Raw genomic sequence first — 14181 nt, 5'->3', positions numbered from 1 at the left:
TCGAGTACTCGATACATCGAGCCGACTTGGGCTCGGCTTGGCTCGAAAAAATTTCGGCTCGGCTCTGCTCGGAAATTCGAGCTTTTTGGACATCTCTAGTGGTTACGTTTTATTTTTTTACTCCGAATCCCTTTGAGATCCCAAGATGAAACTTACAGGACATGTAAAGCACATTTGCCCTAACATTTAGTAAAATTTTGAAAAAATCGAAGATGATGTTTTTTCAAAAACGGATTTTTAATTTTTCAAAATTTCAAAAAAAAAAAAAAATTTTGAATTTTTTTTTATATTAGTTTTAACTTAAAATATACTTCAAACCAAAGAAATCCTTTTTTTAAAATTCAAAATCGGTTAATTAGAACCAAAGTTATAGCACTTTCAAAAAAAGACAAAAATTTTGAAAATGCCATATTTTTGGTAATTTTCAAAATTTTGAAAAAATATTTAGTGGAGTTGTTTATCACTATAAAAGTAATAAATTTACAAAAGTACAGCCAAATCCCAACAAGTCATGAAAATAAGTGTGTTGAACTGACGTGGAATCCACCAAATGTAAATTTACAAACATTGACACATTACCTTTTCACCAACATTTAGAACTAGAGGATCATCAGGCCTATGAAGACCCAGACTGATAGGTACGAATGATATGAGACCAGCTAATAGCCACACTATGAAAATGCAGAATACTGCTTTTTTCCTCGTCACCCAGCGACCATATCTAGAGAAGAAAAATTTAATTATTGGTAAAACACTTAATATTCATATTCAATTAGAAATTTTTTTTTAATATCGTTCAATTGAATTAATCTTCCATTAATTTAAATTCGATTCTCGATTTTCATATTAAATTAGAATTTAAAATTCCCCTTTTTCACTAATAAAATATCAATTTAATTTTATAATTCAAATGGAAAGGAGACTGATTAATTAATTTAGCTTTCTTTTAATTAAAAAAAATAATAATCACAAAGAAAAATCATACTTTGAAAAATTTAATTAAATAAGAAAATTGAAGTAAAATAATAGTTCAATGTGATTAGCAAAAAATATCTGAAAATAAAGTAAAAGCAAATATTAAATAAATATTTAAAATAAGTAAAATAAATATGAAATTATATAATGAAGTAAATAAAAACATGATATAATTATTTGTAAGTAGAATGAAATTTAAAATTAATTAAAAGAAATTTAAATTATTTGCAATTAAAATGGTGTTAAAATGAAATTAAGATGAAATTAGAATGAAATTGTTAATTAATGAATGTAGTTAAAATAATAAAAATTAGATAATCATAAATTAATGTTAAAAAGTAGAAATAATTATTGAAATTAAATACCTTTTTTTAATAGATTTTTTATAAATCTATATATATATTGAAATTTGACAAAATCTGGTAACACGATTGAAATTCAAATATTTTTTTGAAAGACACACCCTTTAGTTAATTTTTGTTGTATTCTTTTTATATTTATGTCTTTCGAACATGCAAATGCAATTTTCTTGTACATTTTTCAAGTGTGTTTTACTCAGTGATTTACATTGTTTGTACTTTTTATTTTTTACTTTTACTTTTTTTCCTACATATAATTGCTCAGCTTTATGTAAATTTCATTTTTGTTCGACCTGAATCCTACCTCTGGATTACAATTGGCTGCTATATTTTCTCTGAAAAAAGCATTCTTGAATGTGTGTTAAAATAAATTTTAACTGTGAGATTTAGAAAATTTAAAGAAATAACAATAAATAGATGTATGGTAAAAAATAAAGAGTGATTATAAAAAAAATTAATTTTTATTAAATATTAATTGATAGAAAATTTATTTCAATTTATTATTAATTCATAAAAAATTAATTTTGGTTTATTATTAATTGATAGAAAATGAATTGCAACATTTTTTATTTAAAAACAAAAGTGATTAACAAATTTTTATTTAAGAAAACAAAAGTTAATTAACAAATATTTTATTCCTATTTATTATTATTTATTGAAAAAAAATTATTCCGAAAATTTGGTTTTTGTGATAGAAAAAAAGGAATTGAAAAATTCCGATATTAGGGCTCGAACTAGGTCCACAAATTACATAAAGGTTTGTTTTAGAATCCATGCTTTACACAATCTGTGATGTCATAATGTTACAGTCTGTAGTAGTCTTTACAACAGGACTATTGTAAAATAAGGTGACCGCGGCTGCCTTGCCTTCTTATTTTACTATAGTTCTTCGTAAAGACTACTATTGCTATATTTCTGATTACAAATGACTGTTGTAAAGTTAAAAAAGAAAATTTTCAACTAAAATAAAATTTTTTTCTAATTCATGACTTCTAATCATATATTGCACATTAATTTCACTCTTCCTAGACCACCCACTTCAAGATTAATTATATTATTAAACTAGACAATTTCACTAAACCCTAAGTACATAAATCTAACTTAAATACTAAACGCATAACATAATAACGATCGCTATTTACACATATTTATACATGACTTAAACTTCCTTATATACTAACTGCTATGAAAGTTCACCGCTTGCGAGAAAGACTTATACACTTTAAATGTAAAAAAATCACTTCGTTCTCAATAATTAATACAATTATTGTTTATTGTTAGTCTTTAATATTGTAAGGTCTATTTTTTATTACATTTCCATAGTGAAAATTTTTTTTTCTAATACACGCACCGAAGGTACAAGATTTCTTGCCTGTATAAATTGTTATATAATTTACACAACTTACGTAAGTTACATAACTTACGCAAGTTACGTAAATAACAAAATTAAGTTACACAAATAAGTAAGGAGGCATTTCACGTCAGAAATATCACGATTTGCAAAGGGTATGCCGATTTTCGCAAAACTTCGTGGGATTATAGTTCTATATAAGAGACTTCTTTCCCCCAAATTTAAAAAAAAAAATTCAAAATTGTTGAAGATACGCCATTTTGAATTTTAATATTAATTTTATAAAATTTTGAATTTCTCGAAATATTGTTTATGGATTTTTATGAAATTTACACATTTTTCAGGTAAAAGTATGTACTTTAAAATGCAAATAAAGTTAATAAAAGAAAATTAATTTTTAAATAAAAAAATTATAAAAAAATGTTTTAAACAATTTTTTGTTTATTTACTCCTCTCTGAGAAAAATGTTATTAACATATTTGGATTCCTTATGAATTCACCTTTAATTTTATAAAAAAAAATTGATGGAGACTCAACTGGGTCCGGAGATATTGAAGTATTTGTAAAAAAAAGCGTCGCCGCGCCATAGCACCATACTGCACAAGTCGCGCAGTACGTTACCGCAGTCGTGCATTGCTGCTGTAACTATGACTATTTTTTACAAAAAATTCAATATCTCCGGAACCAATTGAGTCTCCATCAATTTTTTTTTATGAAATTAAAGGTGAATTCATAAGGAATCCAAATGTGTTAATAACATTTTTCTCAGAGAGGAGTAAATAAACAAAAAATTGTTTAAAAAATTTTTTTTTAATTTTTTTATTCAAAAATTAATTTTTTTTTATTAACTTTATTTGCATTTTAAAGTACATACTTTTACCTGAAAAATGTGTAAATTTCATAAAAATCCATAAACAATATTCCGAGATATTCAAAATTTTATAAAATTAATATTAAAATTCAAAATGGCGTATCTTCAACAATTTTGAATTTTTTTTTAAAAATTATTAATAATTAATAATTTTATAATAATTAATAATAATAATAATATTATTAATTATATTATTAATAATAATTAATAATGAAGTAATAGCTTTCACTATACTTCAGGAGTAACAACACTCTTGAGGCAGACATAGAGGCTAAATGTTGATAATTTGTTTTGGAAAAATGAAAAAAGAAATATGATTTCTTTTTGGAAGGTTTGTTAAATACATATTGAAATATAAAAAAATTTATTTAAAATTTTATAACAAAATGTCGGCGATAAATTTCATAGTCAAAATCGACTATTTTCTTATGACCAAAATGCGAGCCAAAATGTCAGCATAATTTTTTTTTAAAGTTTAAGTCCTGAAACAGAAAGCAAAGAAATTTAATGATATATAATATAAACTTTGGTAGCACATATGGGATTTTTTATATTAATTCTTGTAAAAATTGCGCACTTTTTGAGTAAAATAATCGATTTTTTGCCAAAAAATAAACAGTAAATTCTTTATAAAATATAAAGTTTACATTGTGATTTTTTAACTTGAAAGTTGAAAAATCTATATGTACTTCCAAATTTTATAGTAAACAGATTATAAAATTTCTTTGTTTTTTGTTCTAGGACTTAAACTTTTCAAAAAAGTATTCTGGCCGTAAAAAATAGTCGATTTTGAACATAAAAATTTACCGCCGTCATTTTGTTATATAATGTAAACAAAAAGTTTTTTTCATATTTCAATAAGTATTTAATAAACCTTTCAAAAAGAAATCCTATTCCATTTTTTATTTTCTCAAAACAATTCATCAAATATATAGGTCTCTTTTTCTGCCTCTAGAGTGTGTAACCCTTTAAAAAAAGTAGCCAAATTTTTCATGTTTCATATTTTTGGCATTAAACAAAATAAAAAATAAAACATTAATCTTTTGAAACATAAAAATAACTTTATCTAAAGTTTAAAAGCAAAAATTAACAATTCTGACAAACATAAAATAAAACAAAATATGAACGCAGAATAAAAATGTTTTCTGGTTCAATAAATCATTTTTAAGTTACGTTAATATGTCAAAACGAAAGTCAATTTACTTGTCATTCATTATTTTTAACAAATAAAATCTAATCTGTAACTTTAAATATGATTTACTTCACTCATTTCATAAAGTATGCACAATATTGAAACGAGGAGAAAAGTAACAACGTGTTACTTTCCTCCTCACTCTATTTTTCAAGAAAAAAGTTAAAATTACAGAAAAGTATTACACGTAATTTAAAAATACACTGTTACAACTTAAAGACAGATAATTAAGCTTCAAAAAAACGAAACGCACATTTTATAAAACTGTGTAATTAAAAAAATATGAGGTTTTGAAAATTTAAACGAAAACTTACTTTTGACGTATTTTTGTAACGTCATATCACTAGCGGACCTAACCTAACCGGAAATGCTCTTGCACACTATGGAGAAGTTGTGGGGGGCACTACAGATTAAAAAAATTTAACTTTGTATATCGGCTAATTTGTTTAAAAGCTATAAGCGTTGTTACTTTCCTCCTCGGTCTCCCCTATGACTTATTATTGATAAACTATATGAGTTCTATAAACAATAAATATTGGTTTAATAAATAATGAATATATACAGTAAAAAGTAAATCTTAATTTAAGAGCTGCCTTAAATTCAACACTGTCTGCTATAATGTTAAAGGATACGAAAAACGTGCGTAAATTCAACATTGACTGTCTTAAAAATGTTGCATCTTAATTTAAGGCAGCTTTTGTGCCTTAAAATAAGATTTTCTTTTTACTGTGTAGGTTTCATGAATTACAACTACAGATTTAAATAATGTTATATTTTATTAAGAGCAAGTGAAATGTAGTTACAATTTTGGTTTTAACAAGTCATAAATTTTGTTATTGTTAAAATATAATACGTGACATTATTTTATTCTAAATTTTAAATTTAAAACTAAGTGAGCGGCTTTACCCCGAGTGTATTCCTCACATTTCAGAATAAATTTAATTAAATCTTTTTGAAATCAAACAAAACTATATAATTATGTACTTCGAAAAAGGTCATCCAATAGCATCAAAAAAAATTTGCCAAATAAATTAAGGTCATGTTATTCAGTGTGAAGTTTTTCCATAGTAAAGTATATGGGGCACGTGACCACTGAATAACATGACCTTAAGACTCAAAAATAATGATCGAAAAACTTAAAAATCCAAAAAACGTTTTTTTATGACACCTCCAAAAACATTTGATCGCCTCTGATTGATTTTTAAAAAGGTTTCAAATTAAAATCTTTGAAAATATGAATTTTTTATACTTTTAACTAACAATTCTGTAGAATTAATTTTTTTGAAAAAAGTTTAATTGAATTTTTTTTGAAATTATTTTGAAGTTTTTATTTTCTAAAAAATAATTATTTTATTACTCGGTTATCTTTAATTATACAGGAAGATTGATAACTTCATGTTTTATAATAATATTCCTAGGTATAACTGCCGTCCAGTTTAAAAAAGGCACTATCTACATATTTTATGAAAAATGAGTTTTTTATACCGTTGGATTCGTAATGAAAAGACGAATCTAATTGTCGTATTCGTAATTGAAAATTTTAATTAGATTAGAAGATAATTAGCGGTTAATTAAACTATCTACAGAAATTTTCGAGAAATATTTTTTAAAGTGTCACTATCTGCAGAAGGAACCGACCTATCTACAAAATTTTCAGGATTTTCAACCCACTTGACCCCTGAAATCCTGATTCACGAGCACTATTATTGAATATAAGTTTAAGTTTAAATTTCGGAAGTGTGAAGCGCATTGAATGTTGGGTGAATGAGAGAAGTGTTTAGGAGAGGAAGAGAGAGTTCCGGTGAGATAGATTTGTGTGAGCTTCGCTCTGAGAAAAGGACGCTAAGGCGTGAAACAATATCTTGTATTTTAGTATTAAATGTGACGGTTATCCGTGTATTATTTATGTTTTATTAAACTTTGTAAACTATTATTTAAATATATTTGAAATAAACTCCAACAAAATCAGAAGTGGGATACTAAAATGCCGATGTCGTTGCGGTGTATAGTTTTCGTGAGTGAAGCGTGTGGCTTGGTAATAGAGAAATGAACGATTTCGAGAAATTCCAGAGTTCAGTGACAATTTCGCCAATGCACGATAGTGACGAGGACATTGAAATGGCTGATGAGGAAAATGACAGAAAATTGGCGATGGCCTGCGCTGAGCTGGAGAGACAAAAGTGTAGGAGAGCGGAGGAACGCGCTTTGTACGATAGAAATATGAAGGAGATGCAAGAGAAGTTAGCTGCGGCTACAAAACATAATTCTGGAGAAGGTTTAGGTAATGAGACGCCAGGTGCAGCAGCACAGATGATGGGTCCATTTTCCGATGTTCTTTTTAACCTGAACAGGACATTAGAAGGTTTACATTTTACGATTGCAGCCCAAGGTCGGGAAAGAGCGGAGCGAGCGACGCCGACCGCCATGTTTGCTGATCCAAGCAGATTGGTGAGAGAATTCCAAGGCACGGAAACACCCGAACAAGCACGAGCGTGGCTCAATGAATTCGAAAACATTTCGCGCATACATGAGTGGACTGATGTTGTGATTTTAAGTGTGGCTAAGGCACAAATGAAAGGTGCAGCTTTAAAGTGGTTAATGTCGAAAACTACAGCGATTAAAGATTTTAACGCTTTTAAAACAGTGTTTGAAAATACTTTTCTTTTCAAACGAACTGTAAGTGACAAGTTAAAGGTTATGGCAGCCCGAGAACAGGATTATCGAGAAACAATTCAAGAATATGTATTAGACAAAATTTGGTTATGTACTGGACTTAACCTTACATCTGAGGAAATTCGAGACGAAGTGGCAGCGGGACTTTAGTCTAAGGACGCAGCAAATTACCTGTTAGGAAGAACCATGAAGTCAACTGATGATATTTTGAGGGAAATTCTACATTTCGATCAATTGGAAAACTCGAGACGTCAGCGGATTAACGAAAAGCGAGGACATACACCAATGAGGAAACAATCAAATGGAAGCATGTCAGGAGCTGGCACATCTACGGAGTTTAAAGGAGTTTCAAATAACACGTCATCAGCAACAGATAAGTATACTGAGGGAACACCATTAAGAAAATGTTATAACTGTGATTCGACGGAGCATTTGGCTCGTGATTGTACTAATCGTCGAAAAGAAATTAAATGTTTTAAATGTAACCGAATAGGTCATGTAGCTTCTCGTTGTTTTTCAGGTAAAGAAAAATCTAATGTTTCAATGAAGGATGTCAAATCTGAGGAAATAAATACAGTCCAAAGTGATAATAAGGTAGAAAGTAAAGATAAATTTTTAAAAACAATTTCTGTGGGTAATTCAAAGTTAGTGGCACAAATTGACATGGGTGCTACAGTGTGTACGATTCGAGCTTCCGTAGTACTCACAGAAAATTTTAAAATGCAAGCAGTTAAAACGATTTTAGGGGGATTTGGTAGTTCTGAGGTAAATTCACCGGGAATTATTAAAGAAACGGTTTATTTTGACAATTTAGTTCCAAAAGAAATTGCTTTTCGAGTTGTGCCGGACACTGCACAGAATCATGATATAATTTTAGGTCAACCATTTACAGAAGCACTTGACGTCGGTTACACACGAATCGGAAATGAATTAAATTTTCAGAATATAGATCCATCATTATTCGAAAATCAAGATAAAAATAAAATGATGTTTATTGCGAATGAAGAGGTCGAATTAGAGCCGGGAGTAATAAATTTCGTTAATGTTTTGGCAGAAAAGGTTGAGTATGTAATTCCAGTAGCAAATTCGGGAGATAAAAATATCAAAATAAAAAAAGGTCAACAAATTGGTGAAAGTATTTATTCGATTGAGGAAGCAAAAATATTTCAAAAGCGCGAAAGTAAAATTAATCCGGACGAAGTTAAAGTTGATGACAATATAAATTCAAATCAGAAAAGTCAATTGCTTAATATATTAAATGAGCATCGAGATTGTATTGCATTCGATATTTTTGAAATAGGATGTACGGATAAATTGAAAATGGACATTAAATTAAGGGAAAACGCGGTACCATTTAGAGCAAAACCTTACCGATTAAATCCTGATGATCGCGCTGAATTGGATAAATTAATTACGAAATATAAAGCGGCAGGAATTATTAAAGAAACAAACTCGGAATTTGCTAGTCCAGTTTTTGTTATTAGAAAAAAAGATGGGACACTACGAATGGTAATTGACTTCAGGAAAATTAACGCGATTACAGTGCCGTATAATTTTCCTATTCCAAATTTTGAAGAATTGAGGCTCCGGATCTTAAAAGGGCACACGCGCGAACACACGGCAAATAAGTTGGCCCCTGGAGATAAAATTTTGAAGTTGTTCAAAATGAATTTTAAATTATTGTTTCTTGTACAGAATTTCAAGGCGAAACTTTTTTTTTAATAAAAATTTTTTATATAATTTCTCGTTTTCACGTAAATTGAAAAAAACGTGATTTTTTAAGTTAAGAAATTTTAATGAATTTTTGACTTCAACTCGTGACTACTTCGTTAAATATTAATATTTTTCCACGAAATTTACACAGAATATTCTTCAAACTATTCCAAGAGTGAAACAATATTTGGAAATTTTAAAAAAAATTGTATGTCAAGGTAAATAATTATTTAAATAATTTTGTCGGAAAAATGATTCTCCTATTTTCAATTGAAAAAGTTGAGTGACGAATTTTCGTTTTCGGAAAACTTTCAGCGACAAAAATCTTCATTAATATGTTAGGAAGTTTTTTGGAAAATATCTCGCCATTTAATAATAAATTAAAGACAATAGAGCAATTTTAACATCGTCGCGCTCTGCTGTAAAATTGCGGCGTGGCGGCGCACGTGTAGCATGGCCGCCATTACAAGACCAATGCATATAGTTAGACATTGTTTACGTTTACAGCAGAGCGCGACAATGTTAAAATTGCTCTATGAACTTTAATTTATTATCAAATGGCGAGATATTTTCCAAAAAACTTCCTAACATATTAATGAACATTTTTGTCGCTGAAAGTTTTCCGAAAACGAAAATTCGTCACTCAACTTTTTCAATTGAAAATAGGAGAATCATTTTTCCGACAAAATTATTTAAATAATTATTCAACTTTGACATACAATTTTTTTTAAATTTCCAAATATTGTTTCACTCTTGGAATAGTTTGAAGAATATTGTGTGTAAATTTCGTGGAAAAATATTAATATTTAACGAAGTAGTCACGAGTTGAAGTCAAAAATTAATTAAAATTTCTTAACTTAAAAAATCACGTTTTTTTCAATTTACGTGAAAACGAGAAATTATATAAAAAAATTTTATTAAAAAAAAAGTTTCGCCTTGAAATTCTGTACAAGAAACAATAATTTAAAATTCATTTTGAACAACTTCAAAATTTTATCTCCAGGGGCCAAATTATTTGCCGTGTGTTCGCGCGTGTGCCCTTTTAAGATCCGGAGCCTCAATTATTAGAGAATTTAAATGGGGCTAATATTTTTATTACTTTAGATCTTGCTATGGGGTATCTTCATTTACCTTTAGAGGAGGGATGTAAAGATAAAACAGCTTTTATCACGGAGACACAAACGGGCGAATTTCAACGAGCGATGTTTGGCCTAGCAAATGCTCCCATGTATTTTGCAAAGCTCATGGACAAAGCTCTGGGAATAACCCGAAGAAAGGAAATAGCTTTCACGTTCTTCGATGATGTGTGCATATACGCAAAGTGTTGGGAAGAATTGATGATAAATTTTAGAGTTGTTCTTGGCCTTTTAAGACAAGCGGGGTTAACTTTAAATCTTTCGAAGTGTTCATTTGGCATGCGAAATGTGGAGTATTTGGGTTACATTCTAGGTGAAGGTAAAATTAAGCCAGGCGAGCGAAAAATAGTAGCTATCGAAAACTTTCCGAGACCGAAATCACAGCACGAAGTTCGAAGGTTTATTGGTTTGGCGAGTTTTTTCCGAAAGTTTATCGTTAATTTTTCAAAAATTGCAGCGCCGATTACAATGCTTTTAAGGAAAGATGAACCTTTTGTTTGGCGAGAAGAACAAGATACAGCGTTTAGTGAGTTAAAACAGAAATTGACATGTAGACCGGTTTTAAAAATATTTAATCCGAAAGCGACGCGCACAGAGTTGCATACAGATGCATCGTCATTGGGATTAGGTGCAATGTTAATGCAATCCGATACAGATAGCGGTGACTTACAATTGGTATACGCAATTAGCAGGAGAACCAGCGAAAGCGAGGAAAAATACCATTCGAGTCGTTTAGAGTTACTTGCGATTGCTTGGTCGTTGCGTCGTTTGAGAAATTACTTGATAGGTCTAAAATTTACTATTATTACTGATTGTCAAAGTCTAGTCAGTATGAATGCGTGGAAAACGCAAAATCCTCAGATAACGCGTTGGATAAGTGAGATAAGCGAATTTAAGTTCGAGATACAGCATCGAAAAGGGGAAAGAATGGGTCATGTAGACGCATTATCTCGCGCACCGATCGAAAATGAATCAACTACAAAATCAGGGGAAATTTTATCGATAATTACGAGAGAAGACGAACTATTAATGTTCCAGAGATCCGATTCTAAAGCTAATGAATTGATTGAGATTTTGAAAAGGAAAAGGGTCAAAAAGATCTCTATTATGTACCAAACAAGATGAGAAAATCGATAGCGATAAGATACCACGATCTTTATAATCACTTTGGGTTGGATAAAACTTTGAGTAGAATTAGCGAGCACTATTATTTTCCGTATATGAGGCGTTACCTTAAAATACATATCAGGAATTGTATAGAATGTATTATTTCGAAAGGGAAATCAGGTCGTCAAGAAGGAGAATTGCATCCGATTCCGCCAGGGAAAAAGCCCTTTGATGTAGTTCACTGTGATCATTTGGGACCATTTCCCACAGCGTCTGGTAAATATCAGTATGTTCTTGGTTTGATTGACAATTTGACGAAGTTCGCTACGTTGTATGCGGTCACAAATGTAAGTTCGAATGCTACAGTCAAGAAATTGGAAAATTTTGTTCAGAGCTTCGGAGCTCCAAAAAGAATTGTAACTGATCGCGGAACAGGTTTTACGAGCGAAACATTTCAAAAGTTTTGTTGTAAACATGGGATAAAGCATACGTTGAATTCGAGTCGACATCCCCAGGCCAACGGGCTAATAGAGAGATTAAATCGAACTGCACTTCCGATAATGAAAATAGCGACGCAAAATGGAGAAAAGAATGATTGGGACAAAAGTTTGAAAGAAATTGAGAGAAATTTAAACTGTACGATTAGTAAATCAATTGGTTTAACGCCGTATGAGGCTTTATTAGGCTACATTCCGCGACTGAATGAAGGAAATTTAAGATTGTTAACCGAAAATAGCGAAACGTATTCACATCCTAGTGTAATTCAAAACAAAATTATGGCGAGAATCGAAAGCGAGCAAAATAAATATAAAGAGTATTATGATAAAGGACGAATTCAAAATGTAAAGTATGATTTGGGTGATATTGTATTTACGAAGAAAAATCCAATCGCAACGGGATTTTCCAAGAAACTTCAACCAGCTTACGGTGGCCCAATGATTATCGTTAAAGTTTTACCGAGTGATACTTATGTTATCAAAAAACTGAATGAAACGGGAGATCGAGGTTTTACAACGACGGCGCATGTGAGCCAGTTGAAGTTATGGAAAGGCGAAAATAGCGAGGTTGTCGAGAGCGAAAATGAGTGTTCTAGTGGCGAGAGTGAGAGTAATAGCGAGAGTGAAAGTGATGAAGTTGAGGCAACGCAGCGAAATGTAAAAGATCTGGCGAGTAACTGTACTGCGCCTTTGGAAACAAATGAAACAGCTGATGTAAATCCTAGAGTTGATGTTAGAAGAATGGGAAATAGATTAAGACGAAAACCAGACTATTTAAGATACTGAATTCAATTTTCCGACTCAAAAATCAAAATTTAAATTACTGACGTAGAATCAATAATCCTGTAACTTTTGTAAAATGACTTATGTAATGGTTTGGAGGGCCAAACCAAGTGTCAGAATGGCCGAGTATTGAATATAAGTTTAAGTTTAAATTCCGGAAGTGTGAAGCGCATTGAATGTTGGGTGAATGAGAGAAGTGTTTAGGAGAGGGAGAGAGAGTTCCGGTGAGATAGATTTGTGTGAGCTTCGCTCTGAGAAAAGGACGCTAAGGCGTGAAACAATATCTTGTATTTTAGTATTAAATGTGACGGTTATCCGTGTATTATTTATGTTTTATTAAACTTTGTAAACTATTATTTAAATATATTTGAAATAAACTCCAACACTATGTACATAGGTTAGTCAGTAAACTGATCTCAAAAGTCACAAAAGTAGAGAACTATGTACATAGTGACGTTTTTCGTACATATTTTTCTCGAACTTTGGTTAACTTTTTCCCGGAGAGAGCACTATCTACAAGTTTTATTATGAAAATAAAATAAAAATAATAAAATAATTTACAAATAAAGCTTTTATTTTTTACTAACACATATATTTAATGCAAATTAAAAAACAATTTTAATTTTTTTTTGTAAAGTTAACATTTAATTTAATAAAAATTTCATGCAGAACATAATAATCAAATAAAATAAAGTTATAATGGTAAATAAAATTTATGTATTAAGGGGCTGATAGTAAAAATGGTTTAAAATAATAACGAGAGCAAAAGTGGAATAACATGGTTGCCACAAAATCTAGATTTCAAAATTCCAGGCTTTTTCCAGGTTTTCCAGGTCAAAAATATTAAAAATTCCAGGTTAAAATTTAGGAATTATTTGTGATGAAAAAACAAGTATTTTACAAAACAGTGTTAACAATATTCATTATTATGTAGTTATAAGTTAATGCCCCATTAAACAGTTAAAATCACAGGCATTTTTATGTCAAAGTGAGACTATTATTGTCACACACTTACCTATATAATGGTGATTTTTCTGAATGTGCTACATTTGATATTCGATTTTTCAATTTATTTTTTTTAAATTATATGGTTTTTTCTATTAAAACTACTGTATTTCATACTCAAGAGTAAGAATTTAAGTTGCGCAAAATTAATTTGAAAATATTAAAGCCCTTTCTTCTTTGAATTTTACTCGGGCCGATATGTAAAATTTAAATATTTATAAAAGCAATAATATTCCTCCTTTTTATAAATAATATATATGGAAAAATTAAACATCAGATCTTTAACTTTATTTTAATGTGCATTACAATTTTTTAGAGTATTTTTAATGTATAAAAACATCATTAATCATCATGATGTAATTTTAACTTAAATTGAAGACAAAATTTAAACATTTTTATCACATATAAAACGGAGGTCCAAACATTTTTAAAATGCACATAATGATAGAAAAAACATTGTATTTTCTGGCACTATTTTTAAAAAATTTCTAAGAATTTGAAAAAAACCATAAAAATTTA

General features: G+C 29.6%; 1 protein-coding gene across 6 annotated transcripts in view; it reads right to left on the bottom strand.

Moving 5' to 3' along the window:
• LOC122497580 (dopamine receptor 1-like) overlaps positions 1–14181 on the bottom strand; it is a 553069-nt gene that overhangs the window by 14201 nt on the left and 524687 nt on the right. For all 6 annotated transcript variants that reach the window (XM_043604793.1, XM_043604789.1, XM_043604794.1 and 3 more), the window contains one exon: positions 580–721. In XM_043604793.1, the coding sequence (XP_043460728.1) occupies positions 580–721 (142 nt within the window). The remainder of the gene's footprint in view (positions 1–579; positions 722–14181) is intronic.

The sequence above is a fragment of the Leptopilina heterotoma genome, unplaced genomic scaffold (assembly GCF_015476425.1).
Source record: "Leptopilina heterotoma isolate Lh14 unplaced genomic scaffold, ASM1547642v1 Lhet_134, whole genome shotgun sequence".
Classification (NCBI taxonomy): Eukaryota; Metazoa; Arthropoda; class Insecta; order Hymenoptera; family Figitidae; genus Leptopilina; species Leptopilina heterotoma.
The sequence above is the reverse complement of the archived record's forward strand: the minus strand, read 5'-3'. Positions and strand labels throughout refer to the sequence as shown.